Below are 15006 nucleotides of genomic sequence, written 5' to 3'. Positions count from 1 at the left end.
GTGTGTGTGCGCTGCCAGATTAAGATGGCATCTTATCCCCTCTCCATCCAGCCTTGACTGACAAGTTAACAGAGCTATGAACAGCCCAGACCAATTACAGTGATCCAGCCAAGAAAATCTGACACGGCCCTCCCTCTCTCCGCAGGCTTTGAGCGGCTCCACACACTGACACAACATCAATCACGAATTCTTTATCACTCTCCTACCACACACACGCACGCACAGATCTTACCTCCTTTCCGCTTCAATATCTCTAATTAAGAGTCTGATAAGCGAAATCCCCCAGTACATCACAACATGAGCATTAGTCCCAGCACTTCACTCTTGGGGTCCTGAACTCTGCAAGTGTGTGTGTGTGTTTGTGTGCATATTGATATATTCACCCGCAGCTCACACAGCCAGAGGCGTACTGGAATGATTAGACCGAATTACTAACCGCCACACCCACCACACGTCAATCACAGATAGACAAGAGGACAGTCGGAGCGAGGACAGGGCAATGCAGCGTCTGTCTAATTTAAGGCTGGCCTCAAGGGTGTGTGTGGGAGCATATGCATGTGTACAAAATTAAGCAATGCCTAATGCACATTAAATGAGTGGATTCTGGGCAAAAATACTGTTGTGAATGGTGTATAATAGGAAAGGTCTGTGCATATCACGTGTTATGCATTTGCAAACTGCATATCGGGATGTTTGCGCAACCGCGTGTTCATTTAATAATCAGTAATATACACAATGGGTTTATTGACGTTTGCATAAATCATTGTGAAGATAAGCACACTGCTGTGCGTTTAACAGATGTAAAAATCAGTGGCAGGCCGTTCGCAGTTCGGACGGTATCGAGTGGGTTTCTTCCATGCCAGTGGACATGTAACGAGATGGATAGATAGTTAATAGATGTGAGAAATGAAAGATCAAACATTGTGCTGTATACAAATGCATGCTAGAAAAGAAGCCAAACACAATTCAATATGCAAATATTATAAGGACAATAAGCTAGATAAGGACAAGCAAAAACTTCTGTCTTATAGTTTTTTTTTTTATGTGGAAATTTGCTAATAAACAGGCAATAGATTTGTTCTTTATGGAAGCTTAAAAATGAAATAAAATAATATGATGTGACCTTATTTCTCCTGATTGTGCCGTTGTATCACACAACTTTAATCATACTTTCCAATAAATGTGACTTTACGTATATCTCATAAAAGTTTTTTCTTTTTTGCAAATGTACAATTTTACAATCACAATTATCTTTATTTCTTCTAATTGATAATTGATTGATATAATATTTATATTTCACAATTGCATCTTTATATCTCAAAATTTTGGCCTTTTTGCACATTTTGCACTCTCAAAACTGCATCTCTATATCTCACAACTGCAACTACTTTTCACAATTGGACCTTTATATTTAACAATTGCATTTTACACCTCAGAATTGTGTTTTTTCCCCCCACAATTGCACCTATATATTTCACAACTGTATTTTTATATCTCAAAGTTGTCACAGTTTTTAACAATTATTGTGCAATTATATCTCACAATTGTATCTTTATATCTCAAAACTGTGGCAATTTTTCACAATTGTGCCTTTATATCTCAAAACTGCACCTTTATTTATCACATTTGCAACTATTTTTACCAATTGGGACTTATATCTTACAATTGTATATTTATACCTCAAAATTGTAGATATTTTCACAGTTGTGCATTTACTTCTCACAATTCCAACTTCATGCCACAACTGTGACTTTGTTTCTATAAACAGCAACTTTACATCTCATAATTTGCATCTTTATTATTTCCCATAATTGCAGCTCACAAGAAAAGATAACATTTATTTTACATTTTCTCACTGTTATGGGTACGTGTAGTAAATCCACAGGAATGATGCGTGAAGCAGAGAGACGAACGAACAATATCTTTATTAAACAGATGCAAACTAAGGGTTTAAATACACAAAAGATAGTAATTAATGAAACAAGGGAAAACCAAACTAATGCTTCCTTAGTTTGGTTTCTTCTTGTCATTAAGTAGTGCATATTTAATCATTTGAAGCATATTATATGTTTTATTATACACAGCCTGTATTTGACCAAAATTCCAGAATCGTCATCAAGCTGACCATCTAGTCACTAGTGCAGTGAATGTTCATATGGTTGTCTATATAGTTTTGGCTATAATAAGATTTTCCCAATATAGGCAAGAATAAACCTGATGTTTTCCATGATTCCTGTTCTCTCCGACAACAAAGTACTTGAATGCATCAAGCTCATAATCACAACTACAGAAGTGAGGTTGAACATTGCTGAAAGAATGTGAAGGCAGCATAAAACACACCGAAACTAAACCACCCTGACACTCACAACTACTATTATATTTTACTTAGAGAGGAAGAAATAGTAATGAGAACACAGAAGGGAAAAGCTTGCTCCAAATATTTACAAAGGAGTGCAAATTTATATTTTAAATATAAATACTGGTTATACTGGTGAAAATACAGTTAATCCTGTTTGCTATATAAACACTTATCCAACAATCTCTTTGTAGTTAGCATTTAGCTTACAATTACTGTGTTTTTTACTTAATATAGCTGCAGTTTTGTATATCTGAATATAAATACAGTAGTAATGGGATGGCAATGAGGAGTTACAAATATATTCAAGTCGTTTCTGGTCACCGAAATAGACTTGGGAGGTAAACAACAGCTTGCTACTATTACAAATATGCTAAAATTGCAAACCTAAAATACTCTTCTACAAACCCTCTGTTATTTCGAAAGTCTACAAATATCAGTAAAAATTCCCAAAGGCTCACAGGGTTGGCAATGGTTTCACAATCCTCACAGACACTCTAGACAAGCTCAGTGTGAATAATTCTCTCAGAGCTCCAGCTAAGTGATTGAAGCACACATCAGAGACATCGAAGACACATTAGGACTCTCACCCTCCATGAATTAATGATGATCTCATTAAATGATTGCCAGGTGTTCCTGACCCTGTGTGTCATAACGGTGACCTTTCTATAAATAACCTCACGCCGACCTCAGCAAACCCAAGGTTCTTCTTATGACAGATTGAGACCTACAGCAAGAGTGACACTCAAGTTCACACTCACTCAAACAAACACGCACTCAGCAGAAGTCTTCCTTCAACACGAGTACAGGGGAATTCAGCAGGGCGTACTGACACATCTTATTTCCACTTTGGTGAAGGACCACACATTATGCTCAAGGCACACACAAAGCAAATGAATGACAAACACATGATGCCAAAGAAAAAATTAAGTAACTTGAATAAATTTTTGGTGATTCGGTTTAGCAGCACTGATGTATAAAAGAGTTTAAAATGTCATTTTTACTTTTTAAAACACAATCAAACTACTTATTTGTACATCATACAAAAGCAGAGTAATATGTTATTGCAGTTGCACACTGCAATCTATTCTCTAAAGAGACCCCCTCTTTACTTACCCATTATAAAAGCCATTTAATTTGATTCTATTGCATGAATAATTGATAAACGGCCGACCGTTTCTTAATTCCTTTAAGCGGTTTAATCCTTTATGTCCTGCGCTCCTCTTTAGCAGTGGACCATGTGAACTCTCTCTCAGCCCCGCTGCCCCAGTCGATCTCTATTGTTCATTGGCTTTGGTTTAAATGAACAGCAGCTATATTTGCTTTATTCTAATGTGCCCTCATTTGAAATCGATACAAAATCACTTTAAATATCTGAAAATACTTCTAAAAAACAATGTAGTCTGTGGTGGATGGAATCATAGACATACAGAATGGTGAGAAAGAATTTACTATATTAAAAAATAATATTAAAACTTGCTTGTATGCATACTGTTGACCTCTTTATAAACTTGAAATGATGCATGATGAGATAAACAGCATTAAACAATCCAATCAAGTCAGAAAATACAATCATAAAGTGAATTAAATTCAAAATGAAATAGAAGTATAAAACAAAAATATTTGCTGGGGATTTAAGTATTCCACTATGCGACTGTATATTGAATGTATTATCGCAATTCTTTGCACACTGTCCTCCTCCTGCCTACAGCTATATGAGACAGACATTATGTAACAGTGGTCTGATACAGTCATACACTCTCTAATACAGTCATTATACAGTCATTTGACTTGGTGAGCAGCTTTGTTGTCTACAGACTTATAAAGGAGCAGTCACGTTTACTGTTCAGGTAAAATCCAATCATTTCAAATAGGAATCCATGCAATCAGGAATTTATCATGTGCAGTGTTGGGGGTAATGCATTAAAAGTAACACGAGTGATGTAATCAGATAAATTTTTCAAGTAACTAGTAAAGTAACGCACTACTTTTAAATTAACAACGAAATATCTGAGTTAGTTTTTCAAAAAAGTAACGCAAGTTACATTGTTTTACCATGACTGACACTGACAGCTCTCCAGTCCCCGTTTGTTGAGAGAAATCTGGAGTAAGTGCAGAGATGTTGTGAGCGCTGTGTAAACATGATACTATAAGCATGATGGTTGGTTATTACCATGATATTTATTGTGGTTCTAGACTAAATCTGAGCATGCGTTTACTCATCTCACTTGCACAAAAACAGATTCTGTATTCCTCAAAATGAATAAATAGAGTAAAATGCAAACTCAGAATATAAAACAAACATGCAATAATTAAATGTTAAATAACACAAATATACTTTAAGTATTTAATCTCACTTTATGAACCAATGTATTTGCTGCTGACCTTTGATGATCCAATTCAACCATACTAATAAGCAAAAATTACTTTAGATAAACCACAATTGTGTTTCTTTTCTTTTTTTTTTTAAGTGCTAAAGTAAGAGTGTTGAACTTTTTTCTCCCGCATCCTATTCCTTTTCAATCCAGAATGGCAGCACAGCTGAAAGGTTTTATTGAGCTACGTCTTCTACTTGTACAAGCCTGAATTTGCATTTCCTTCAGCCTGTAATGCAATAAGTTATCTTTTTAGGGAGAAACGTAATATTGTAACACATTACTTTTAAAAGTAACTTTCTCCAACACTGCTCATGAGGGCAAATGATTTCCACGCACAGATTTCACATCGGGTTCAAGTATGAATTTGTCGCACTAACCAAAAAAGAGTGTTGCCTGGTTTGAAAGTTACTTCATACATTGCTACACTTAACAATGGACCTCTAAAGTAAAATTTTACAGTCTGTTCTTTCTTTTGATAAATTGCATGTTCAGATATTCATAAAACAATATATTCTGGGGGCCATGAACATTTTCTGAAAATGGTCAAAAATGCTGGTGGTGGCTTGCAACTTTCTTTCTTTTTTTACGCTGGCGGGGAAAGATTTAAGCATAAAATTACATCACAAACAAATATTGGGAAACTACATATTGAATTACAGTAGATGAAAGTATTTTTAAATGAATAATATTCAGGCAGTGGCTATTTAAAGAAACTATGCTATTTACCATGAGTGTGAATAGTGGATATCATGTGCATGTGTGTAAACAGATACAAATAGCATCATATTTACACTTAGTGCAAATCGTGACAGATGATATTCATACAAAGTGTAAATAGAAATGATATGCTGTTTGTACCAAGGGTAAATTATCCAAGCAATGGTGGACAGAGTTAGCGAAAATAGCCTTTGGTTGGCAATTTGCACTTAGTGTAAATAGACACTGCCATTATATTCTTGGATATTCTTTGATTGCCTTCTCTGTAAAGAATAAATGCATTATTTTGCCTTTGAATTTTGGCAAAAAGACAGCGAGTCAACACAGTTCAGTGGCTAAAAGATTACATAAACCAAATATGCTCACCATAACATAACATTTTACCTAGTAAAAACCAACATTAGGATTTCACATTTTTTTAATCTTCGTCAGCAGATTCAAGGTCAGGCTTTGACTCTGGTCATTTGCATTGATTTATTTATTAATTTTTTGACCTTAGATCAAGGCGTGATGGTTTACGAATTCATGTCGCCCCAATTACTGTCAACATTACTGCTGCACATATTGGACAGGTAAAGTATGACTACCAAGCTGGAGGCATCCAGACTGTTTACTCTGCTATTTTCCATCTCTGTCAGATGAAACTAGAGCTCCCAGCCGGAGGCCTCGGCAGGCCTTCCTGTCTACTCTACTTAGCCAAACTAAAGCCCCTTCAGGGTCAGGCAGAGTGATTTGCAAAGCTATTCTACATTGTGTGAAAAAAGCAAGTTCTGTCATTGTTTACTTGCCCATATGCCGTTCCAAACCTGCATGATGTTCTTTCTTATAAGTGAAGAAGCATTTTTCCATACAATGAAAGGGGATGGTTTGGGACAAGGGACAACCATCATTCACTTTCATTGTATGGAAAAGAGCAGCTTGGACATTCTGCTAAATAGCAGGTATAATGGGAAAGCCTTTGGCTCATGTGTCTGAACGACGCATTTGAGATCAGTAGAGCTGACAGAGCTGGTCTCAGAGCAGAAGAAACATATAAAAGCCAAAACTGTAACAAGCAAGAGAGTGAAAAGATGTGATATGAAAAGAAACTGCTGACAAAATAAAAAATGTGCTTATAAATGTAAACTACACCTGGCAGAACTGCATTACAATAACTCTGCTATTATTCCTAACAGTACACCTATTTTATTGACATTATTCCATAATATTCACTATATCACCGTGAATGAAAGTTTATTATCAAATGACTTGATCAAGTGATCTGAAGGAATCTTTATTTGGTAATGTGTAGGCTGTTTTTGCGAGTTAAATCTGTATTATTGAATGGGGTGTGTTGCAGTAAGATGGCTGTGAGTTATTTTATGCATTTTACTAAAATGCATGTTTGAGCTGTTTTAACTGAAAGCAACTTACACACACATCTCTTAAAATATGTCAGTGCAATTGTTTTGTCTCAAGATGCACACCAGTAATGTGTTTTTCTAAGGCACATTTATAAAAGCTACTTAAATGTCCTAGTTGAACTAAGGCCTAATCCTGGCTTAATCTAAACCCTGTCTATGGTGTGAATGGGTTTCTCAATGAGAGTTTAAGTCTGATGATGATAATGCTCATAATGATATGAAGCTGATTATAAAAAATGTGGCTCTTTAAAACAAAAGTAATGTTACTTTGCATTTAAGCAATGATGTAAAATAATAATGCATGATTTTTAGGAGTAACACAATAATATAAAACATTACTTTTAAAAGTAATTTTATCCAACACTGGTGATTACAAAGCTAATCATTAGTTTGGGCATGTTGTGAATATAGCTTTTCGTACATGCTTTAGGAATTGAATGATTCCCCATCGATTTCAGTAACACTTTAGACAGTATAAGAATAAGAAAACAGAGAAAATAGGAAAAATTAGGTGAGTGACAAATAAAAAAAAGCTACCAGGAAGTGTTAGTAAGATGGCCGTCGAGTGGACTGACTTAATTAAGCGACTTTGATAACTGCAGACGTCATGGTCAGTTTCCTCAGACCAAATCCATGTCCTCTAAAGCTTTGACTGCCTTGTGATGATTATTCATAATCTGAACTCTGTTCACTATCATAATAGAATCAGCTTTTTAAAATGCAATCTGTCTGTCTGGCAAATTAAGCTGTGAAATCAGTCTTATTGTGATAATCAGATACACAATCTTGAATATATCATCAAAGAGGGCTAAATGTAACTTCTCCAATGATAATTTTGCCCAAATATTGCATGATTTTAACTGAAGCCTTGTTCAGACTGTCAGTCTAAATCTGATTTTTGTGCATTTCTTAGTGGAATCTGATCATATTTAGTATGTGTGAACATCAAAAAAAAATCTAAAAAGATTCCAATCAGATACACAAATAATTGGATTTGGACTGATAGTGTGAACTTAGCACAATGGCTAAAATTATCACACATCAGCAGCTGAAACATCTGTAAACATCTCTGTTTGTACAAACGGCTTGTTCTCTCCAGGACAGTGTAGAAAGTTAAGGTGAGGGCAACATTGGGAATTGAAAGTACCTAGCTTTAGGGGCACTTCCTCATTCAGCAGCCTGAGATAAAGAGAAAAACTAACCAGAACAGTGTGTTTTGTGTGTTCACTGTCCTGTGTAAGTATGTGTGTGTGTGTGTGTGTGTGTGTGTGTGTGTGTGTGTGTGTGTGTGTGTGTGTGTGTGTGTGTGTGTGTGTGTGTGTGTGTGTGTGTGTGTGTGTGTGTGTGTGTGTGTGTGTGTGTGTCTCAGCAAGCAGAATGGCACACGACGGGCAGCGTCAAGCTCAGCATGACCTACTTCACTATAAATCACTATAAATCAGAGATTACCCCACTCAAGTCTACGCTATGTTTCAAACACACGCCCACACATGCACAAACACATGTGCAGAGCCAGACCATGCAGCATCGTGTCCGAACTACGAGAAACGACTGAAAACTTTTCGACCAATAAAAGAGAGAAACAGAGAGCCAGCATCACCAGGACGTTCCCAAAGTAGCCACAAATGTTTTACAATGTAAACAAAGTCCCTTTGAGGCAAGTCAGTTCACTCTGTGGGCGGCCATATTGGTAACACCACACACTCTTAATAAAATAAAATAAAAAAAGTAGTAAAAAATTTACACCTCTGTACCTTTTAGCCTTAAAAATGCATATTAGTACCTTAAATGAAGTGTACTAGAATCTGAGAGTACAGGCAGCTCTAATCAAATTGAGTGAGGAAAGGCTAAACTCTCTGAAACTGTTTATCAAGATTCTGTTTCAATAACATATTTCAAATCAGCAATACAATTTGACAAGATTGATATAAAAAAAATGCTTTTTTTAGCTCAAATAACACTGTAAATATTTAGAGTTATCTAGTTTTTTTAGGGTTATCTAGTGCATCATAGAATAAACAAACTCAATCAAAAAGGTGATTGGCTCTTTTAATTCAAAGGCGGGACTTTTACCTATGATTTCACAAGCACAATCTCATGAACACAATCAAGAACACAATCTCATGGCAATTCATAACTATTTAGCGTTTTCCAAATTAGTGGCGAATTCATATGAATTTGTACAATCATATGTTTTCGTACAATGTGCATATAGCCGAGTGACTGTTAGCTTTATGGATAGGGTTAGGGGTGGACCGTGGACCTCCATGCTTTTAAAAAAAAAATCTTACATTTTCATATGATTCATGCTATACAAGTTCATGCGAAATCGCCATCTCATAATATCTTGTGAGATCGGTTTGTTATTTTCTACAAGTGGTCTATCTCCCTATCTCTACCTCCTTGTAACGTCTCTGGTAATAATTCCACCGCAAAAACCAGCAGAACTTCATCTACTTAACAAAAGCTTATGAATTTAATAGAGGTTAATCCAAATCTATGTCTTATCACTGCACAAAGATTAAAATGGGAAAGAAATTACTCAGAATATAATTAGGATTTTAAAGCTCGGGATAAAGGGCACAGAAAAATGAAAGCAACAGGGAGTTGAGCGGAAAAGAGGGTGTGAAAGAGAGACGACTGATAGAAAAGAGCGTGAAAAGTGAAGTGAAAAGCATGGAAATGTTATGAGGCCATATTCAACAGTTCTCTCTCACAGAGCATGGAGATATGCCTCACTTTTATTCAAAACATCACTGCCCATTTTAAAGGATTATATGAAGTATAAAAACGGTATCAAATTCTATAAACACTCTTTGGCATTCCGCAGGAAAAAATAACAGCATGTTGGGTTTGGTATGACAAGAGGGTGTCATGTAAATAATGACTGAAAATTCATTTTTGCAACAACTATTGCTTTGATAACTATCTTTCAACTTCCCCCTTCTCTGTCTTTCTTTTCATTCTCTCGCATCCTTCCTTTCTTGTCGGAAGAACCAGTTGGAGCTGTCAACACCTGCTTACTATTAAATGGATCACACGCCAATTAACACTTCATCAGAAAAACTGCAGTACCTTGAGCTCGATCCGTATGCGTGCAAGATGTTAAGTGCTGTTTTCTAGTTTATTAGGTTGTTTAAACGTATGTGCATGTGTGTTTAACCATGAAAAATGACACATCTTTGACAGCAATGACATGAAATGAAGTAGATGGAGACTTTTCCTTTAGTCTTCTGCTTCTCAGATTCGTATTTTAAGAAAAAGAGATCATAAAATGTATACAAAATAAAAAAAGATTAGAATTAAAACAAAAAGATTTCAATATTGCCTTGCCTTGCCTATTCTACTGTGTATAAATAGTTTCTAAATAGTGATATATTCATGATGAATATAAATAATGTATCATTTGTTTCTCATTTTATTTGTCCAAGGGGCTTTTGAAAGAAAAGGCTGAGACAAAGTGGAAACCTACAGGCACTATCAAAACATTGCACTGTTTGTTTGAGCACTTAGATTTGGCAACAGCTCAACCAATAATGTGAGTTAGGGGTGGAGCTATCTGTATGTCTGACCAATGACAGAAGTGGGGGAGTGTTTGGGAAACCTGTCTGGAAATCAGTAACTTTTTTATTCTGTTTGTGGCACTTGTGACAATTGGATATAGACAGACATAAATCCTCCTCCATCCTAGCTAACAAAAACAACAGTTTGCTAACATTATTATTAAGTTATGAAAATGTTATTTCTGAGCGTTAAAAAACATAGACGAACATTCAACAAAAATAAAATGTTCCATGAATTGTGTAAAGATAATGTTTTTGTGCTAACGTTTTGAGAACATCATTAAAGACCAGATAACTTTGAACGAACATTCTATGTTTCTGGAAAAACATTTGTTTTCCCCTTGAACGTTCGCTTGTTAGATGGGATATAGGTATTTTAATCTCTAAAAGAGCAACTTCTGAACAATCTTTTTTGGGGTACTCACAGGGCACGGCTCTCAAGTAGAGGTTTTCTCGGATCACCTGCTGGAGTTGACTGTCCATGGAACCCGGCGTGAAACATTTGCTCAGGTATAACCTTAGATCCTTGCATAGAGTTGAGCCTAAAAGCAGGACAGATGAGGAATTAGAAAGGGAAAGACGGACAAGCAAACAAACAAACAGAGACATTGTCATTCTGTAAACACACAGTAAGAATATCCCATAAATTAACATTTGCAAACGAGGCAATGTGCTTACCCGCCACCTCAAAATCTGCAATTCAAAAAAACTGAAGAGCTTGCGAAAATAAACACACACAGATACATTCAGCCTATTCCCTGGAGGCAGTATTGATTAACCTTTAGATATTAGAGGTGTTTCTAATCAATCAAATGAAGCCAGGGTTGTTCTACCGTTCGGCCAGAACCGCAAAGAAATGCAACTGAAGAGTACAATGAATTCACATTTTTATGGTCAGTATAATGGTGTATCACGCTATGTAGAAACACATTCGGGTTATAATGAAAAGTGTGTGTCGTACAGAGACGTTCTCCCACAAACACACACACAGCCTTGGATTAAAGTGAAAAATGTCACACACGCAGTCTTGGCACAGCTGCCCAATGCTCCACTCAACATGGCTGATCTCTTTATTTCATCTGCTGTGGTTTATGGTCTCTGATGACAGGCCACTTGGCTGTTATAGATGAACAGAGTGCCTCTCGAACCCATCAAAATGACAGACCCACCCCCACCTAACCTCTCCAAGTAATAAAACACAGCTCACAGTTCTCATAAAGGAACATAAGCCCTGCAACCACGAGCACACATACACACAGCATATACAGTATGTATGAAATGACCGCTATGACATTCTGGAAGGACACTAATGCTGGTCGGCTGTTCTCCCTGAACTTTATTTATCTAATTCAGCCAAGGCTGCGTTTCCCAAAAGCATTGCGAAGACCATTGCCACCAATGTTCTCTACGATCGACTTCGCTCACGATGCTTTTAGGAAACGCAGCCCAGATTAGTGTTGATTGCATTAGTAGGAGTTAGGGATCTGCAAAAAGTATTAAACTTCAGCATGTGCCACATTGTTTATGCTAAGAACATGAATGATGCCTCAAATCATGTGACTCGTTACTTTTCTGAGCATTAAGAACATGAGAATAAATCCCATGGATTACATTAAAGGAGGGAGCTCTTTTGACTTTTGCCAGTAAGCAACCACAGAGCAACCACCCAGAGTACCATATCAACCACATAGCAACGCCCAAGCAACCACATAGCAACGCTCTAAACTGCACTCAGTGACCACATTACAATGATTTGACTACTCTCCAGAACATCCCAGCACCATTCCAGGATAGCCAGCAACTACATAGCAACATTAAACAGAAACACCAATCAGAACACCTCAGCAACAGCATAGCAATCAATCATATATGGTAACTATCCTGAACGCCCTAGTAACGCCCTAGTAACCACATGGCAATGCATTAAACACCACTGAGAACACTTTAGCAACTATATAGCACAGATCTGGCAACCTGGTGTTTTAGGGCGCTTTCACACTTGGTTCGATTGCCTGTTCTGAACCCGAGTTCGATTGTGTTCTGTGTGGTTGCTAGAGTGTTGCTATCAAAATTTCCAAATGGCTGCTAAGTGGTTCTGATGCCCTGTTTACACCTGGTGTTAAGATTGGCCGATTGGATCACAAGTAGACGAGGGAGACATATACCCATTACACCTGGTGTTTTAATCCATCTCTTTTGTCCACTTTCAACCACTTCTGTCCTGATTTCTTCAAGATGAGGGTCTATGGGCAGGTAAATGTAAGGTTTTTCAATCGATCAAATGGATGAAATAAGCTTGTACAATTTACCTATGAATGCGACCAGAGATGACAGAAAAAACACACAGAGAGCATCAGCTTTCGTTTCTGCTCTGACAGCCATGCTGTCACTGTGAGTGTGTGTTAGAAATCAGGAATGATGAGAGAACATTGTGCTTGGTATGTTTTTCATCGTCAAACCAAACTTGGGTCTTCAGCCAAAGTTTAAACCCCGTCTGGCTAGCGCGCTTCTCATAATGTTTATGCATTAGTTCAGTAGGCAGAGAGTAGGCGTCTTTTGCGGCTGTTTGAACATATTCAACCACATGAGAGTTTACACTATGAAAGCATTTTCGACTACCTCTGGAAGTGCTCGAAAGTGGACAAGCTCAAAACTATTTAGATCATTTTTACACCTGTATTAGTTCCACTTGTGATCGGATCGATGAAAACGCATCTTAATACCAGGTGTAAACATGGACCAAGAATACTGTACTAACCACACAGAATTGTTTTAAAAGCCCCTCAGAACACCTTAGCAACCATATAGCAATGATCTGGTAGTAACCATTCAGAACACCCTAGAAACACCATAGCAACAACCAAAAAAGCAACCACATAGCAACATGCCAAACACTACTCAACACCACAGAAACCACATAACAATGATCTAACAACCACCCAGAACAGCCAAGAATACCCAGAAAATACATAGCAATAGTAAACATCACCCAGAACACCTCAGCACAGCAATCATCTAGCAACCATCCAGAACACCCTAGCAACCACTGAAAATACTGTAGCAGCCACATAGCAAAGCATTAAACACCACTGAGAACACCTCAGCGGCCATATAGCAATGATCTGGCAGCCAACCAGAACACATCACACATCATGGTGGCATAAACTTTTGTATAATTGATCATCCTGTCGCAATTCAGTAAATTGCAAAAGTGCAAAATCAACATGAAACAATTGAAATGAAACCGGTCAAAAAAAAAAAAAAAAAAAAGAATCCTCAAGAGTTCACCATGATCAATTCCACTGTTTGGAAGACAGAGCTGCTTTTATAAAGACTTGGATGTATTTCAGCAGGGACATATTGATCTTTTTTTTTAAATAGAAGTGCCAGAATTAGCACAAAGCTCCATTTCTCTGTGGCCACTGTGTTTATATAGGATACACAGGCAGATCAGAAGACGATATTAATAACAAACAGGATGCATAATTCTGCATTTCTAGGACTATGAGATATTCTCATCAGCTAATGCAACATGCAACAGTGAACTACAACCTTACTGACAAAGCTCAATTTAATACGCTGTAGTTGGTAGTTGGAGGTGTTAGAGGTGTGAGAACAACAGGAGGAGGGGGGGGAGCAGACTCGGTTTGATCAACTAATAAAGGATGGAGGAAGTCATGGTCAGGTGTGACATACAGTTAAAAAAAAAAAAAAAGTCACCCATGCCATGACACTGTGTGATAAATTTCTGCGCCCCCTAAGGGTGACATACGACCCATGTGACATAAATACCACCATCCTGCAACTAGGGAACAAACTCAATATAAAGAGTTGACAACGACGGATTTTGCTCTGCTTCAGAAAACCATTTTTCAGTCTTCAGTGTCACATGATCCTTCAGAAATCATTCTAATATGCTGATTAGCTGCGCAAGAAACATTTTTATTACTATGTTGAATTATTATTAATGTTGAAAACAGCTGCGCTTTTTAATATTTTTGTTAATGAAAGTTCAAAACAACGGCACTTGTAGCATTATAAACATCTTTGGATCGTCACTTTGGATAATTTCAATTTAATGTGTCCTTCCTTGGAGAATAAAAGTATTTGTTCAGTTGAATGGTAGTGCATTTGTAAATGAGAGACTGTGGGGGGGGCGGGATACAAACTATTAGGGTGTTTTGGGTGGTTGCCAGGGTGTTGCTATGGTGTACTGAGTGGTTGCTAGGGTATTGCTAGGGTGGTTGCTACACTGTCAGAAATAGGGGTACAGTAGGAGTCCATTTCTGTCCCCCAAGGTACAATCTACACTATCGTACCCCATAGGGCTTATTATTGGACCTCAAGGTACATATATGTACTTTTTGAGGGTCAAAAAGCATTAAAAGTATATGTACTTTTGTAACGGTAGATATATGTACCGTTTCTTTTAAAGGTTAAGGTACAATATTGTACCCTTGAGGGTACAGCCCCAGTGACAAGCCATTGTACCCCTAAAGGTACAATTATGTACTTTATTTTCTGAGAGTGTATGTTGTTCTGAGAGGTTTGTAAGTGTCATTAACCCAAAGTGTGAGCTGTAGCAGTAG

General features: G+C 37.2%; 1 protein-coding gene across 4 annotated transcripts in view; it reads right to left on the bottom strand.

Annotated features, from left to right (window-relative positions):
- Positions 1-15006, bottom strand: part of magixb (MAGI family member, X-linked b) — a 90737-nt gene that overhangs the window by 47697 nt on the left and 28034 nt on the right. For all 4 annotated transcript variants that reach the window (XM_082189410.1, XM_082189407.1, XM_082189409.1 and 1 more), the window contains exon 3: positions 10843-10959. In XM_082189410.1, the coding sequence (XP_082045536.1) occupies positions 10843-10959 (117 nt within the window). The remainder of the gene's footprint in view (positions 1-10842; positions 10960-15006) is intronic.

This window comes from Leuciscus leuciscus (genome assembly GCF_965113295.1).
Source record: "Leuciscus leuciscus genome assembly, chromosome: 13".
Taxonomy (NCBI): Eukaryota; Metazoa; Chordata; class Actinopteri; order Cypriniformes; family Leuciscidae; genus Leuciscus; species Leuciscus leuciscus.
Note: the sequence above shows the minus strand (reverse complement) of the source record. Positions and strands in the feature narration are given on the sequence as shown.